This window comes from Cottoperca gobio, chromosome 13, assembly GCF_900634415.1.
Source record: "Cottoperca gobio chromosome 13, fCotGob3.1, whole genome shotgun sequence".
In the NCBI taxonomy this organism is placed as follows: Eukaryota; Metazoa; Chordata; class Actinopteri; order Perciformes; family Bovichtidae; genus Cottoperca; species Cottoperca gobio.
In genome coordinates, this window is record NC_041367.1 from 10,953,738 (window position 1) to 10,972,634 (window position 18,897).

At 42.6% G+C, this 18,897-nt stretch overlaps 1 protein-coding gene across 2 annotated transcripts in view; it reads right to left on the reverse strand.

Moving 5' to 3' along the window:
• rsrc1 (arginine/serine-rich coiled-coil 1) overlaps window positions 1–18,897 on the reverse strand; it is a 110,787-nt gene that overhangs the window by 51,959 nt on the left and 39,931 nt on the right. For both annotated transcript variants that reach the window (XM_029447199.1, XM_029447200.1), the window contains exons 5-6: window positions 18,206–18,242; window positions 6,189–6,240 (exon numbers count right to left, since the gene is read on the reverse strand). In XM_029447199.1, coding sequence (XP_029303059.1) covers window positions 6,189–6,240; window positions 18,206–18,242 — 89 coding nt within the window. The remainder of the gene's footprint in view (window positions 1–6,188; window positions 6,241–18,205; window positions 18,243–18,897) is intronic.

An 18,897-nucleotide genomic window follows, 5' to 3' on the forward strand; every position in this document is an offset into this window, starting at 1 on the left:
GTCTGCCACCAGTGTCAATCTGCTACTAAGTGAGCGGCAAGGGCTGCTTGATAAAAGCTTATTCAGGTATTTGGATCCTGTGTAAGTAACTGGAGGACTCTCTCTCCCTCTCCCTCTCTCTCTCTCTCTCTCTCTCTCTCTCTCTCTCTCTCTCTCTCTCTCTCGCTCTCTCTCCCTCTCTCTCTCTCTCTGAGACATAATTACGACTGTTGACTGGAACAGTGAGGTAATGGCACATAAATCCAGCTGATCAATGGTTACGGAGACTAAATTACAGGACATCCCTGCACCATTATCCTCCAAACGGACAACAGGAGACACATTCCTGCACAGAAGCAAAGGGGATCTCTGTTGCTGTTGTGTAATTGTTTGTGTTTCTTTAAATATAGTGGAAGCTATGCGGTTACATTTCTGGCTTTATGCTTGAATATTTCACGCAAAAAAAACCAACTAAACAGGAAAAAGGAAACCAAAATGAATGTATCAAACTAAATCCCTCCAATGCAGCTAACTGAGAAGCATCTCCGCTGATTTTTTAAGTTGAGGCTTTTAAATCTGGTGTTTAAAAGGTGCTGCAGGGTAAACATTAGCAAATCTCCTCTATGGACCAGGCTGTTTTAATCATTAAACTACGTGAGTCATGATTAGCTGTTTTATTCTCAAACCCCTTTTTTTTCTGCAGCTCTTTCAGATCTTTGACTGAACCTTAACAGTTAAATCAGAAAACCCAAATTCAACCGCAGTTATTTTACGAGACAAAGCAGTACATTAAAAAGCAACTCCTGAACCTCACAACAAAATAATCACATTATTGAAAGAAAAAAGAAGCTGTAATCAAGTTGTTTACCATCTTTTGGCTCGCAAACACCTCGTTGTCATTACAGCAAAAGCCCTCTTTTCAGTTCAAACTGCTCAAAGTGTCGTGCTGCTGTTGTTACAATAACACCTTTAGCAAAGAGAACATGTGGTTAGGAGTTATTACTGGGTATTTCCCTCGAGTTTTTACAGAGAAATCCCCTTTTGAGATGAAGGTCTCCGCTGACTGGCGTTTGTGACAATCGCCTTAGTCATGACATACAAAACGTGGTGCTACGACCAGAGCGACGGTGATATGACGAAGATGGATAATGTGTGATCACTGTTATTAACTGCCTAACAAATCTTGTGCTGCATACCAGCGATGACTGCTAAATATTAGGGAGATGAAAATTGGAAGAATGAGAAAGGAGGAAAACAAGTTTATGGGAGGTAAAAAAAAATATGCAGACAGACCAGGGAAATAAAAAAGTAGACTTAGGCCATGTAAAGAGCTGGGTCTTGTCTCAGTCTCCCCATCTCCGTCACCTCTTATCCTGGCAGAACAAAGGGCGGCAGCCTCCTAAATGTGGCGCATTAGCCCTTTAGTTCCAGAGGGGGTAAGGTGACACCCTCCATGTATGTGGTCTGTTCAGCACACATCTGTCAGGGCCTAAGGGGGTGGGGGCTGGGGCGGTGGGAGGGATAGCGGGTACTGGAAGCACAAGGAAGACGGTGGAAAGAAGCGTAGAGCTCGAGAGAAAGGCTGTGTGTGTGTGTGTGTGTGTGTGTGTGTGTGTGTGTGTGTGTGTGTGTGTGTGTGTGTGTGTGTGTGCTTCTTCAGGACCCCTGCTGCGACAGAGAAGCCTAATACCCCATATTTACTGTGGAAGAATTAGTCCTATCGCATGATGCTGCTAAGCTGGGATGCTCCCCACCCCCCTCTTTGCCTCTTTATGTCTGTCACTCGATCAGAGAGCAGATATAAACAGACAGAAAAACAACACAAATAAGAGAGACATACTCCTACAGACGTGCTCGGAAACCAACATCACATTGGGTGATGATAACACTGTACACATGTAATGGCAACACCCCTTTTCAATTCTGGCTGGGGGACCATTTGATGAATGTTCCCTCATTTATGGTTGTCATTCATTCCTCTAAATTATCTCAAAAATGCCAAAAAAACATTTGTTTTTGAAGTTTGCTGATGTTTATGTTGAATTTCTTTAGGATGAGCCTCTTGCTTGTTTTACATCAGCATTGGTGGACTTTTAAAACTGTTTAAACATTATCTTTAACACAAATTCATATGGAAAATAATAATAATACTTTTTACACCATAATATTCAAATGCAAGATTATCATGCTATCATGCTATCATGCATCACGGCACTAACGATGTCGGCATTTGACACAAACAAGCTCACATTTATTTAACAACCTGACAACACAAAGAATCCTCAACTTTTGTTGGACTCTATTTCAGATCTTTAGCATTTAAAAAAAAAATCGCTGGGAATGGCAGTAGTCAATGTTGTATTTTGATTGTGAAACTTTCAGTTATGAACCAAATAATGAGTTGTTGAACATTATTAAAATCAGAAAACTTCTGCCGACCAACTTCAGCCAGGTGTCAAACTTAGACAAACCAATAGGGAAAGTTAATTCAGAACAGTGAGCTCCTGCCAAGTTCAAGCCTCTGGTGAGATCCTAAGGATTGTTTGTTTTGCTGCTGTCAAAGGTTCAAATAGGGAGAAGACGGAGGTTTTGATGACCCCTGGCCCTCAGGTCCTTAGTGGGTGTTCTGCAAACACTCCCTATTGATGTGAGGATAAGGAGAGGCCCGCTGCCGCACACAGTGCTTATGCTCATTTGAGTGGAAATGGACACTGCTCTGAAAAGAGCCAAGAACCGGGCAAGTGGCAGAAAAGAAAAGAGCATAATACATATGTAAGGGTGTCATGGCTGCTGTGTTTGTGCATGTGTGTGTGTGCCTGTGCATGAAAGTATATATGAATGAAAGTTTTTTCTTTTGTAAGTGCTTTAGTTTTGAAAGTAGGAAGACTGCTTCAGAAGGCCACCCTATATGTATAATGTAGAGAGCAGAATGATTAATCAAACATACTGAGGGTGCTATGAAATAACTAATATATATATATATATATATATATACACATATATATATATACACACACATATATATATATATATATATATATATATATATATATATATATATATATATATATATATATATATATATATATATATATATATATATACATACACACATATACACACACACACACACACACTATATGCAGCTGAACTTCCTTGACCTGTGCAGGAGGTTTCCCTGCAAGTTGGCCAATGCAGGCTGCCATAAATAATGAACAAATCTCTGTTAACTGCTAATGAGTGAATATTTCAGAATGAATGACCAACATCATGATTAATATTTCATTTAAAATTCATGTATCTTATGTATTTTTTACGAACATTATGACAATGATATGACCCGTTTCATTAACATAAACGTCATAACAATTATTAAAGTTACACATAATGACATTGTGAAAATTATCTTATTAATGAAATTAGCAAGTGAATTTCTTGGAAATATGGAGTGTAGTGTGTGTGTGTGTGTGTGTGTTGTGTGTGTGTGTGTTATATGTAGGCCATGCAGGAAGTGACCCATAAACATATCCATCCAGCTCTTTCATTGGGGGCCAGTGTTGCCCTCCTCCTCTCACCTCCTCATCACACACACACACACACACACACACACACACACACACACACACACACACACACACACACACACCCCTCTCTCTCTCTCTCTCCCTCTCTCTCTCTCTCTCTCAAAGCCCCCAGTGAGCGCTAAGCAGGCCAGCGGGCCAGCCGAGGGGGCTCATTACAGGTCCACAGAGCCCCCCAACACAAAGGCCTGAGCCGCTTTAGCCATGGGATGATCTGCTCTCTACTGACTAGAGAGAGTCCATAGATGGACAAAAGGAGGGAGGGAGGGAGGGGATGGGAGAGAAAGAGGTGGAGGAGAGCAGAGAAGAGGAGAGGAGAGCCACGGGCTTTAAGGATGTCAGGAGACCCCGAGAGAGAAAGCCTGGCGGGCGCTCAGAGAGGAACGGAGGGAAGGAGGAGGAGGAGGAGGCTTAAGCTCCACGGCTACGTCAGGACATTAACATTCACACAACCTCCCAACATCTGCTGCTTCCTTCTCGCCCTCCATCCCTCCCTATTTCCATCCCTATCTCCCTCTGTCTGGCTAACACATTGGAACAAAGACAGTGAGACGGAGAGTGAGAGGACAGATAGACGGAGAGTGACGAGAGAAAAGGAAATGCGAAGAGAGAGAGAGAGAATGCAAGGGGATGTGAGACGGATGAATTTAGAAGATTTGGAGTCTCAGCAGCCGCAGGGTCAGAGGACTCGAGAGAGAAAAAGATATCTGTATTATCTCTAATCACACTGACATGATTTAAATTAGCGAGGGCAAATCACAAAACAGAGGAAAGGCAGCAGAAAACATGCCTGAAATAAAATGACAATCAGGCCAAGTAACAAATGACAAAAAGGCTTCATCTATAAAAATCTGTTGTCCATTTGGGTTTTTACAGTAGTTTGTTATGAGCGATATGATCACAGGCACCCGAAGGCCTGAAACAGTCTCTCTGGTAAAGACAATCTTTGAGTGAGCCATAAACCTGTTCTTTCGGAAGCCTCCAGGAAAGAGAGGAAAACCAGAGACATGTCCAGTGCATTAAACCCTCTCCTCTAGTCCTGCGTCTGGCCCTGGGTCTGTGTCTGCACTAGTCTGGCCCAGTGCACTCAAAGCCACATGCTCAATTTTATGATGCTCCTCCACCATTAGTGCAACATTAGCCTTGAGGTGGCAGGGCAGTGCAGGGCAGGGGAGTGTGGGGCGTCTGATATACAATAGAGAAGTCAAATTATCCCCCACTCCAAAAATACCCCGAGTTCCCACATGTAAACTATGTCGAGTCAATTCAAAGTATGATGAAGTATGTCAAATTTGCTTTACAAAAATCCAAAATCAGTGAAATCACAGAGAGGGATTGCGGCGCTGTTCTGTGACCTACAGTAAGACAGAACAAGTCTTAAGTGAGGTAAGTGTGTGGCTGCTGGGTGCTTTATAGATGATGTATAGATGCCTGGTTCTTTCATATATTTCCTGTGGTGAAATTAGAGCCCTGTTTTGAAGTGCTGGGCCGATGTATGTGTGTGTGTGTGCATGACTGTAAACATGAAGACATCTTTCTCCACAGTCAATCTCTGCCTGTCACATCTAGCTCGCAACTCTACCCCTCGAATACACACTGGAATATATACACCGCGTGCATGGTGACATCTATGACTTATGTACTGGGAGGAGTGTTTGAAATTAAGCTGCAGTGAATATGGGCCCAGAAGCACTCAGAGCGGAGAGCAGGAGAGTGTGTGTATGCATTTGTCTGTGTGTGTGAGATTGTGGTAGTGGGTGTGTGTGTGTGTGTGTGGGGAGGGGTGCTGCGAGTCTGTGTGTGGGAGAACAAGTACGAAACCCGTACAGGTCCAAGGGGGTCTGTGCATATATGAGACTGTGGCTCATTCATAACTCCGTACAGCGAAGCCTGTGTGGTAGGGCTGCGAATGTGGCTAAAAAATAAAGTCTTTAGAATTAGTTTTTAAATCCCTGATATACAGTATGTACATCTTGATGTTTACACATTTTCTCTAAAGTGGAAATACAATTAGATTTTCCTAATCAAAACAGTAATGAGATTAACAAGGTTTTACACCGTTGTGTTGGAACAAATGTGTGCAGAAATGATCATTGAACCATTGGGTACATTGCGTAGTACACAGGTGTCATGTTTCACGTCTAAGTCCTTGTTACTCCGTCGGTTTCACTCATACTTGCACTCAATGTCTACACAGTACAAAACTGGATGAGCTTCCTGTCATCTATATGCATGAAAGTAAATACATGTTCAAATAATCAGCACAAAAACGTACTATATCTTCAAATATATTACCACAAATACATTGTAAATACTTGCAGCCCTAGGGTGACATCACAGGGGTGTGTTTGTGAATGACAGCAGATGAAGTTGAGCAAATTGATATGTGACATTTGCGTGTAGGCAAAGTGGTGGACTGAATGACATTGTCATCCCTAGAGCCACGACGCGATCATGGCTAAGGAGGTAAATTGACAGAAAAGTGATTCAGCACAGCGAGCCAGACGACAGACTGAGGCTGCTCTGCACAGTGTTCTCACACGCTGCCTTCAAGTTAGCAGCTCTGAACTACACAGTAACAACAAAACACTGATCGAAGGAAGAGAAACAGAATAATCATCCACGTACCTGCAGCCTGCAGGACCATGTGCATCCGGACTTTAGCCTGCTCTGATGGCGTCTGCAGAAAAGTGACACAGATGCAACATAAACAGAAAATGAGTCAACAATAATGTGATACTTTAATTGACTCTAACAAAGAGTTTCTCATTATTTTTTAGACTACAGGAGTCTTGAGCCGGTAGGGGCTCAGCGTGTTGCTCGAGGACACGCTGAGCAGAACAGATACTCCTGAGGCTTTCATAAGGAAGCTCTACCTGGTTATAAGAGCTGCAACTATAAGTCGATCCACAGAAAATGAATACCCAACTATTTTGGTAATCGATTAATTGTTGAAGAAATCTTTCATGCAAAAATGGTAGAAAATGCTGTTTTAAACTGTTGTACTTTTCTCTGTTTAATATCATATTTAACAGAATATATTTGTGGACTGAAGAAACAACACATTTAACGACATCACCTTTGGCTTTGAGGATCTGGGATGGACATTTCTTACTGTGTTATGAAGAAAATAATGGGCAGATTAATGGATAATAAGAAATAACCGTTAGTTGCAGTCCTAATGTTCACTATACCACCCTGCTGCTGAGATATTAATAACATAACAGATAACCTCCACACTGACACAACCTTGTGTATGTAATCCAGCTCTAGAACAGTTGTGTGTCTCTTAGGCTGAAATACATTTTTACCCAATCTTTAACCGCAACCATGAGAGAGAATGTTCTCTTAAACTGTCCTCACAGAGCACCGAGGGACAACTTCACCAATCTACTAGTCTAATCATCTGTATAAAAATAAAAAAAACCCTGCTTGTGAAAAACAGAAAGCAACAACATCTCTGACACACCAGGGAGAATCAATGAGGAAGAGATGAAGAGAAATTTAGAGACAAAGAGGGAGAGTGAGAGGAGAAGAGAGAAAACAAAAGCTGCTGTAACAAGTCTTTGGAGAGTTGGATAAGAGGGCACAGAGAGCACATTTTACAAAGATCACAGGCAAAGACTCAACATATTCCCCATCCCATCGTGTGTGTGTGTGTGTGTGTGTGTGTGTGTGTGTGTGTGTGTGTGTGTGTGTGCATCAGAAACGCTTAGCGGGCACAAACGGGGGGGAGGGCCTTGTGCTTTGACAGCTGTATTGGGAGGCGCAGCCCTTTTTCCTGACATGCCCTCGAAAGGGTCTTGCTGTAATTCCAATATCACTGCTATTAGATTTGAGGGTCTTAATTGTCAAGGAAGAATGATGGCTACGACAGGGCGCGGAGCTGTAAAAGGCGAGCACGCTGCAGATTGCTCTCGGAGGTTTCTTCGGCTGAGCCGTGGCACAGCGGCCCTCGTTACCATGCAGCGGTGGAGACTGTGTGTAGGATTAGAGAGAAATTAAATGCTAATGGGGATGGGATCTGAATTCGCTGCCTGGGAGCATCATTTAGACGACAGGGCCGGGGCGTCGCTGACAGGCAGCGCTTCCTCCCTCCTCCTCCTCCTCCTCCTCCTCCTCCTCCTCCTCCTCCTCCACAGAAAACCCGGCTCTTCTTCTCCCACCACTTCCTCCTGGCTTCCCCACCCCACCCACAGCAAAAAAAATCTGATTTATCAAACTGTAAACTTGTCACTTTGTAAAAACGTCACTATTCGGTGGCAGCCAGGGAAATATAATGACCCCCTTTAATGTAGCAATGTCAGGGTGCTGTATTCTAGATGGAACGCACATCAAGGCCCTGCAGACAGACTGACGCACACTTAATGCAACATGGATATGTATGTGTGTGTGTGTGTGTGTGTGTGTGTGTGTGTGTGTGTGTGTGTGTGTGTGTGTGTGTGTGTGTGTGTGTGTGTGTGTGTGTGTGTGTCCCCTGTAGCAGGTGACATAGTGAATCACGCTCACACTGACTGGCACTGCTCGACAGCTGAAATTACTAATCACTATTATGCCGGAGAAGAGGAGGAACACTTGAGGCCTTCACCCACATACAGACGTATACACACACTCTCTATTCCCCCTCATGACGAAGTGATGAGGGCAAAATTCTGTCATTTTTTTGGCATCTTCTTTGCAGCAAAAGGAAGGATTACATGCCACAAAATAAAAGTCCTGGGCAGGATTCAAACCCAGTTTAAATGTTAAAGGGCTTAGCCTGCTGAACAATTACAGCGAGACAGGAATCAGTCTTGGTGCAACCAGTCATTTAAAGCAACAACACATCACATTGTAACTAACCTGATCATTGTGTGCTGTGCAATCATATTAGTTACAGTTTATTACGACGCCCCCTCAGTAATTACATTAGCATTTGTTTACATTGGCCTTAAGGCATGTGCAAGTCCATGCATCCTCAATACACAAACACACACGCACACACACACACACGCACGCACACGCACGCACGCACACACACACACAGTTCTGCCAGCTGTGGGTAATACAACACTGAAGCACACAGGGTTGAAAAGTGTGTTGTCTGTCGCTGTTGAAACTTTTAAGCAACTTGCTTTTTCTTGCTTTACCATCAATGATGGCCGTGTGGCCAGAGATATGCAGCATGCCTAAAACCTTTGGTAGAGACCCTCACAGAGGTTTTGTGCCATGTGTGAGTCTGCAGCGACCTGCTCTCTAAATGAATGCAGAAAAGAGAGAGAAGGAAAAATCAGGACAAGCGTGTGCTTCCAGCCTAAAGAACTGAAGAAGGTTGAAACTGGCTAATTAATATCAAATTATCAAGTGATGTAAAATATACTCACTAAGCTCACAACATAATGGTACAGAACCCACACACAAGTGCGCGCACACACACACACACACACACACACACACACACACACAGTGCATGTTTATGCTTTCCAACAAACTCTCTATTTTTCTCTCTAATTCGCACATGCATGCCCACTTCCTCTGTGTGTAATTCATTCGTAAACAATAAAAAGGCGTTAATTGTGCTCCCCAGAGGCAGATCTGTGTTCCCCCCACTGGGAAAAAGGAACCCGCTGCATCTGAAGTGGCTTCACTCCTCAATTAGAACTGCGCCTTTTCGACTCACACAAACAAACATGAGACAAAGAGGGAAAGGACTGTGTGTGTGTGTGTGTGTGTGTGTGTGTGTGTGTGTGTGTGTGTGTGTGTGTGTGTGTGTGTGTGTATAAAGGGAGTAAGGTGGAAGTGTGTGTTGGAAATGAACAGCACTTTTCTTAACCGGGGCTTTAGATTATCAAACTGTGAGGAGAGGGGGAACAGGCAGAGGGGGACAAAAGACAAGACAGACAGCAGACAAAGTTTATTTTGTTTTGTTCAGAGTGCAAAGAAGAGGGAAGGTGAGGAAGAAAAGATGACGAAGAGGAAGAATACGGACATAGAAGGGGATCAAAGACAGACAGGATCACACACAGCCATCAAGAAATCAGAAATGTAAAAACCTTTATTGTTATGTGACTTATATCCTGTAACACTGTTAACCTGAGAGCAGAACCAGTTGCTTTACGATGCCTCTCGGTTCCCTGTCTCGCTCGAGGACACGGAGACGAGGAGAGCCTCCACAAAACCTACGATTAATTAACCACCGGTTTTACGAAGGCGGGAGTATGTTCAAAAAGAATGACTTCTTACAACATGTCATCAAACCATGTTGGATGCAAAAGCGCTTGCGTGCGTTCAAAGGGCGGAGGGAGCGGCGATAATTGTTTAAATATGAGGGTAACGACGCACACACAATTCTTCCTCCCGGGAATTCAATGTCAATTAAACAATAGTGCCAGAAAATATTTAGTAAAGAATGAAAACGGGCCTGATAGAGAAGTACAAATCCTCCACACACCCGGCTAATCGCTGAGACCGTCTAACAAGCACTTTGGCTGGAGCATACCAACGGCATATGTGACGGCCCCCGTTATACTGTATCCATCAATGAGTGTTTCAGTGTTATGTGTCCATGCGTAGAGATTATCCGTCTCTTGGGACTTTCGGCTAAAACACTGAAAGAGCCCTGTCTGAATTCTTGTTTACGTGTTTATGAAGTCGAAATATGCAATATGTATGGTGCGGGTATTATTATCAACAACATACAGTAGGCAATGTATTTTTCCTCCCTATCTCGAAATGAAAAGGAACGACTTTTTATAAACATCCTACTTGTCGACTAGCTGGATATTAATGCCAGCACTGACACCCACGCCCGCTAAACTCTTGCCTAAAATGTGACAGGAAGTCCTGTATGCTCATGGTAGGCCTCCAACTTGTTCCCTTACCTCACCAGAGCGACGACAGACGCACTGAAACACGCTTAGCTGAGCCTAAAAGCCCAGCGTCTGTCCCATTCGGCAGAAATAAACACGTCCCATTAGAAAAATAAACAAGCCCTCACACTGCTTGGTAAAAACAATGCTACACGGTGTATAATGAGGTACCGCTGCCGCATGCAGGAAATTTCATCTATTTGTAGTCATGCTCTGGTCCAAGGCACTATTATTATTATTATTGGGCCTGAGGGCGAGCAGACAAAGCAAAGTGTGGCGGGTCAGCAGATGAATAAAGGCCTGTTAGAGAGGCAGAACAAAGGTCACAAAGAATGTATCTGGACAGATTGTGGTCAGATGGTCAGACTGCTTTCTCACCAAATGATTAACTCCCTCAATCATACCAAAACAACAGGAATAATCATAAAATGAGCAGAAAGAGAGTCCAGACACGAGAAAATGAGACGGAAATAAAACAAGGTCGAATAGCAGCATACATCAACGCACACGCAGGAAGATGAGCAACACATTTAGTCATCCTCTCCTGACATAATCTGCCCAGCCGTTCAATGCTATAGAATGATTCACTCAATCTATGATAACCATATACAGTTCCAGGTGAGACGTGAACACACACTGAGGAAGTGAGGAGGAGACCACGGGGAAAGGGCGGGACAATAAAGCAATGAAGCGTTGGATAGATACTGTAGGTCAGAGAATCAGAGCGGAGCACTGCTGGTCCTCCTGATGATTGGTTGAGCTTGAGAAACCATTATCTGCCAGGCAGCTCATCTCATGTCTTCTACTACAACTCCACAACGCAGCAGAATCAGACTGTATGTGCCGCTATATAAATAAATAAAATATATGTATTTAAGCTTTTATGAAGTGAGCAACATATCCATCAGTGACTTTATTGGTCTTTTATAACACTCCAAGTTCATTTCCCCTGAAAATAAGCAATGTAGTGCCAGATAGCACTGAAGATTATTAGTTTTAAAGAGAATGGAAGTTATCTAGTGCTGAGATAAACCAAATGACATGCAATCTCTCAAACCGGTGTTTGCCCATTGTTAGCATGAAGCACATCCAGACGGGACAGATTAGTGACTTTGTTAATGTCTCCATGTCCTCATGGTCGAGCCAGACTCCACACAATGTTCATTAGAAATCAACCGCTGCTTTAAAAGATCAGTAATTCTTAATAAACTAGCGTTAGAAATAAAGTTTACCAGAAATAAGTGCTCAAGGTCAACAGATATATCGCCGTATTGTAAAGATGGTGAGCGGTTAATACACAACTCAATTGGGTAAAAGGCAGCAGCAGCAGCAGCAGCAGCACTCTGGATTCAAAGAGTTTTTTTATCCTCTCTTTCCTGCTCCCTATATCTAAAAAGTAAATAATCTGAATGAATGGAAACATTAGGGAAATGTGGGTTTAAGTAAACTCACCTGACAGTTCCAAATGTCTTCAAAACACTATCCTGAGTCCATCTACTGTAGCATTAATCTTAATTGCACCACTCTAACCATCATTATCTGTCAATAAACAGTTTCAATATACACTCTCTCTAACTCTCTTTATGCTGGAGTTGATATGCTCAATATTCATCTCATTATATTTTTAAAGTCTTCATCTGTTTCCATTTTCTTTCATTTGTTGCATTCCGCTCGGGCTTCCTCCTCATCTCCTCTTCTTCTTCTCCGCCTCCCTCCCACTCCCCCCAAACAAACACACAGATATATCCCATACCCAAAAGAGGACAGGGGAAAACAGAGCCCCTAGAAAATGCAATATTTCTGTTTTTAATATCGAGGTCTATAAGATCAGGGCAGAGATGGGTTCCATGGCAATATGTTTATTTATATAGTTTATAAGGAGGGGAAAAAAAATCTGCCTATCAGTGTATGTATTTGGGGGGCCCGGGCCACTGTATCTGAGCTCATCTTATATGAAAAATAATGTTGTGTATGGCTATACTTTTATATATAATGGCAATATGGGATCAGGGCTCTTTTACAATGTGCCATACTTCAGGCTAGGGCTAACAGCATTTTATGGCCCGCCAGCAGTTCATCTTCATGTCTCAGGCAGGCAGGAGCACTGCATAATAATGTCGTTTCCTGCCCCCAAATGCTATTTCACAGGCCGGGTCTCATTTCTCAAACTTCACCACTTTTACAATTTCCCAAACTTTTATTCCCGTCATTATTACCAACAAGATTTCATTACGTATTTAGAATGTAAACAAGTCTGAGTAATGACACTCCCCCGTCTCCCTGGAATCATTCCCGCTGATGGCTCTGCTGCTATCTCAGGCGCGTGTATTCATACAAACACACACACACACACACACACACACCAAAACATGTGCATACAAATACACACAACCCCCAGTTTGCCCACATACAGCCGTACAAGAAGTACACATATATACATTAACTGCCCCAGTCAAGATACGACTCAAAGGCAGTCATTTACGTGCGTGTGTGTGTGTGTGTGTGTGTGTGTGTGTGTGTGTGTGTGTGTGTGTGTGTGTGTGTGTGTGTGTGCGTGTGTGCGCATGCATGTACGTGTTTCCCGATAAAAGGGGGTGGCGTTGGGGGTGAAGGAGAGAGTTTTATACTCAACTCACATAAATCATGTAGAAGAAAAATGAGCAAATGTGCAGGCTAACTCATCTTCTCCCCATCCGGAGAAAATGAAATTCACTGGAATACCTATCAAAACTGCAATCATCCAGAGATAATATCTTCTTTGGTCTATCTGCACTTTCCGATTTAATTTCCTCCATGCCCTTGACATCCAGCGATACCATTAAGATGAAGCACATACAGTAAGGGAGTAGTTCTCACGTTTTGATATATGAGATCCCCACGCTTAATGTAATATCATCATTTGAAAATTAATGCAATCTTTCTTTTGTTTGGGGGGGGGGGGGGGGGGAGTTGTTTTTTTGGCGGCGAGACAGGCGACAAGATGGTGAGCAATGAAGTGATGGGGACACATGAAAAGGAGACAGAAAAACGATATATGTGAGAAAGGAGGGAAAGACAGGGGTGGGGATACTTTGTATTTTGTGGAACCCCCCCCCCCCCCCCTTCCTCCTTCTCCTCTTCCCCTCCTTCCGAGCCAGAATGACATGCAATTACGTCTGGGCCTGCCCCGAGTCAGAGGTCACTCAAATTACTCCATCATTTAGCCGCGCCGTGGAGATGAGAGAGAGAAAGAGACCACCCCACCCCCTCCACATCCTCCCAACCCCCCGCCACCACATCAAATATCATGAAATCATTAGTGTAATAAGCATGGAAATCTGTTTGCAGATTATAGAAAGCCCCACCTCCCCTTCCCCTCCTTTATCTGCCCAGAATCTCTCTCTCTGAGCTGTTTTCACCTCTTTATCCTATACAATCATATTAGAGAGGAAGAAAGACAGACAGAGACAAAGAAATACAAAGAATGAGAAAGAGATACAGTGAGAGATAAAGAGGAAGTGTTTAATGAGATAATTAAAAGCGCAGAATAAAGAAAAGAAACGATAATATATCATTTTGAGCTCTGATCTCCCGTCAACTTCTTGGATTTTAAACAAAGTCAACTCCCTGCCATGTTCAGTGAGGCCAGGTTTGTCACATTCTTGGTGTGTGAGTGTGTTGTCCTGACTACAGCTGCTGTTGCATATCTGTCAGTAAGCCAACAAGGCTATTTGCCTCAGTAAACTCTTCAACTCACCAAGGGACACTGGGGCGACTTCAGCCATTCCCTGAAGAAAGCCATGTGTACAGCAGTCTGGTGACCCCCTCGGTTCTACACTACCTCCTTGGATAACACTTGATGCACTGCACCTCCGCTTGAACACATCGTCATTGTGCCGTACAATACTTTTCAAATGAAATAAAAAGAGGGTGCACAGCTCCCAGAGAAGCAGAAGACAATGCCCCCCAAAAACACCCAATAAAAGTAATAAATACAAACAGTTGAGGAATCGCTGGGATTAAAAGATTTGTACTTTTTCTATTTTGTCGCACGAGTTTGAAACAATATCGTACAACAGGAAAATACTGGTGCATACTCAGCTGCTCACTAAGTGGTGAAGGCATGGGATTACATTGGTTTGGGCTTGAAATGTTGACTAACTTAATGCCAAAACTGCCTTATAACATTAGTAGAGGGACAGCTACGCAACAAAAGAAGTTAAATAAATACTTTCTCTGACAGCAGATGTAACAAAGAGCCACAAAGAGGTAATTCAGTTGATCCTTGAACCCTTCAGGGAGGGTTACTGCACAACCTTTAAGACTCAAGGGATCATTGAAGCCTTCGAACGGTGCAGAAACACTTCAAGGCTGCGTTAGAAGATACCTGTATGACTATATTTCTATACAAGAAAGATTAATTATGTATACTAAACTGGCAATACATTTTCACCTCAAAAAGGAGATCACTAGAGGTTTGATGTGTGCCTAAATTACCGTCTCACATTTATACAATTAAAATCAAATTATTTTCCTATAAACAATCTACTTATTGCCTACGATGTCCCGTCAAGACCAAACGCAAATTCTCCAAAGAAATGCGTATATGTAATTTCAGTTTTCTGTGAATTGTGACTACAACTCAACCTGCAGCCCCCGGGCCGACCTGCGAACCAGCTTTTCCTGCTCTCCACTAACATGTGCTATTCAAATTCCGATCTCCCTCTCTCCCGTTCCTCCTCTGCCCCTCTCCTTCTTCTCTCCTTCCCCAGGCAGTGTGTGTGTGGTAGAACGATGGGTACAGCTGCTGATTGAGCCAGTAATCCTGATGAGGCGGATTCCTCATGTATTGATTGAGCTGCTGGCTTTCTTCTACTTCGCTCTGAGAAGCTGTGCATCTGGACTGATTAGCTGCTGTAGGCCACCTCTTTCACTATCGCTTCATTTGTCCCAGAGCAAAGACTCGTCCAACTCAAACTAGTGTGTGTGTGCGTGTGTGTGTGTGTGTGTGTGTGTGTGTGTGTGTGTGTGTGTGTGTGTGTACAAGCAGAAACTAACGCAGAGCACTGGGAGCAATTAACTTCAGTCTTTTTCGCTACAATCGCTACTGATCGTGTTCAGTCAATCTGCTGAAATACGAAAACAAAACAAACACGAACAATAAAACAAACCTCAGACCACATAAATCTTAATTGCCCACCTAATTACTGCACCAGTCATTCACTCATACTGTTAACTTAACAGGAGGAGGCAATGTTAGTATTCATCATGGTAAATCAAGCGCAAGAATTATTTGAACATAAGCTTGAAAATCTTACAAATCTTTCTATTTATTTGTGTTATGAGTAAACAACGGAACACTTTCTGACAATTATCCTCAAATTATTTAAATTAAGAAGTAAAAGATAAAAAGGCAATCCAGGTCCAAGGTAGCAGCTTGAAAGCATAATATGACTTGAGCTCGACGGCGACATGATATGTCTCAATATGGTTGATGCACTAATCTTAAGAGCAGTATATCAAAAGAGAGACATACATGCCCGTTTAGAAATCTACAGGGATCATTGTGTGAGGTATAGACGGAAACAGCATTTTGAACATCCTGGCAACTCTACCTCAGAGGGAGACGGGCTCCATTATTTACTGTTTTCTGTCCCGAATCGTAATCAGAGTCTTACGCTACCCAGGGAGCTGACTACCGGGGTGCAATCTCCCCATAAGCATAAACACACCCATAAATTCAAACACTGAGTATTCAGGTATTCAAATTCCCAGAGACTAATATATACAAAAAGAAATGCACTGGTAAACATACCAATGTGTGTTTGTGTGTGTGTGTGTGTGTGTGTGTGTGTGTGTAAATGTTTAACTCTGAGCTGATCCCGATAAATACTAAGAATCAAATGCAAACATATGTTCCTGTAGGCACAACTCGGTGCAAAAACGACACAAAAGAACACAAACTAGCTGCACTAAACTCTGCCAAGTAACATTTACGCAAATATTCTCACGTGTGCAATACAAATCCCATCTAGGACTAGACTGAGTAAAAAAAACACAAATCTAGTTTCCTTAAAAGACTGTTCTGTATGTCTGGCCAATTAGTAAACCATGATCATATGATACACAGATATACAACTCAAGGTAACTTTGGCCAGATGTGAGTGTGAAGAATCTGCATATATCTACAGTGCATATAGAGACGTTTGTCTGCCATATATACCGACCCGGTGTCACTCATGTCTTATGGAAATAGTTCACATTCCTCCACTTGCCTTTAACAGGAAGACTCTTCTCAACATGAGACACACGCACTACCTAATGTTGGCCAAGATGTAACTGCCAATACACATATTGATTAATGCTGTTTATGCCTGTAATCCCCTCTTGAATAATTCACACCCCCTTTTATGGAGTACCACATCAATCACACCTCCAGACCTACCCCCATAGACGTCTCCAAAGCCAAACTAGACCATTACTATATCGTGCACTATATTTAATGTCCGTCATTTTATTTAAGTGTCTGAACTCTTGAGTGAAAAAAAATCTATGCACTATACTGTGCCCTCAAAGATTCCCACAGTGGAGCAAAGACGTAGGGAGCGGAGCACTAGTGAAAGAGGGAGTTGCTGTGGAGACAGAGAGGCACTGGTTGGGGTACCGTGGTGTCTTTGGCCATCTCACATATTGTACGTGCAACACAACGCTTTAGATAAGTGCTTCAAAACTTTGAAATTGTACATGTAAATTTAGCATTAACGCACTTTAGGAACAAATCGACGCAGTTTTGATGTAAACGGCGAGTAAACTACAGGAAAACTCTTGAGTCTTTTCCAGCTTCAATCAGAGGTCTGATTACAGCCCATAATAACAATAAGGAACATTTCTGTGACTGAGCTCGAAATCTGAGGTCATCTTTATCTGATCTGCCGCTCGCTCAAGTGGAGAGTTACTGCGAACCGTTTGAATTTCGGGGTCAGTCATTTGTGTGGCATATTCAGGGTCATTTGCGTAGCTCGTGGTGGGGCGGGGGGGGGTCATTTGCGTAAGGTGCTGGGAGCTGCAGGTTTAGTATGCAGGGAGGCGAGGGAGGGAGGGCATGTGACATCCACAGAGAGCCGGGACCCTCGCTGACCCCTGTCTATAATTCATCCCCTGGAATATGGGGCACATCAAACCTGGTTTCCTTCCCACCCAAAAAGAGGAGAGAGAACCTTTTCACTTTGTTGCACGGCACCGTGACCCCATATTAAAGCAGGTAGCAAGAGAAACGCTGGAAACGCTGGCTATTAAATTTTCAGGGCTGTCCCGGGAGACCGTTTTCAGCAGGCCCTCGATTCATGGACGGGAGAAGACTAAGGAAAAGCCCCATGATGACAGAGAACGACGGAGAGGGGGGGTTAAAAAAAAAAAAGGTATTAAAATATTCTCATTTCATACATCCATTTGTAAACAGGTATGCAAACATGCAAAAATCCTGCAACTATCCACAACTAAATGCAAAAATGAAGGTGGATAACCTGTGTGCGCATGTGTGTGTTTGGGCAGAATTTGGGAGAAAATAAACGATAGAAAAATGGTGGACGAGGCCCTAGGGGGGGACACTACCCTCCCTCTATCCCTGTTTTCAATGTTTTCTCTGTGTATCTCTCCCTGCCTGTTAGCTGCAGGTATTCAGCTTCAATTCCAGAGATTTCATTAGGAATGCAGATATCAAAGTGTGTGTGTGTGTGTGTGTGTGTGTGTGTGTGTGTGTGTGTGTGTGTCTGTGCACAGAGGGGGGGGTATGAAGGGGGGGTGTCGAATAGAACTTACCAGATGTTCTAATCTTGCTTTGATGTTCGCAGCGTCCCTGCAACACAACAACACATTTCCCCCAATGTAAATAAAGCGAAGACACAAAATGTCATTTAATAATAAGAAAATTAATTTGCAGACGCTCACACACATCCACTGAAAAGATACCCTCATGAATAAGCACGAGAGAGACATAAGAACACACTTAAGTGTGCTTTAATGAAGACATTTTAACCAATTTCTGAATATTTTTAACAAATCTAATCGGAACATTAACGTCGACTAATTCTGACTTCTTAATTCTGCAATTTCATTATTAATTAACGTACCCATTATTTTATCAATCAATTGAAGAGAATATCAGCAAATGGCAAAAAAGTCAATGAAATTAACTTAAAATGATCATCAGTCCAAAGATATTGAGTTCATTTTCATTGAATTTATTGACATTTCAGAAACTAAAACCAGTGATTTCCTTTTGACATTTGTGCTTGAAAATGTACTCAAACAATTAATAGTTAATTATATTGGTGGTGGTGATTCATTTTCTTGTGTTTGCGTGCACACTATACAGAGTTTAGCTAATACTGCCACCTCTCTGTTGGCATAATAATAATAATAATAATAATAATTTACAAGTACAGAGAAAGAACTCTGAGCTTATTATCTGCTAATTAATAAAGAAAAATGTGTGTGTATGATTATCGGGT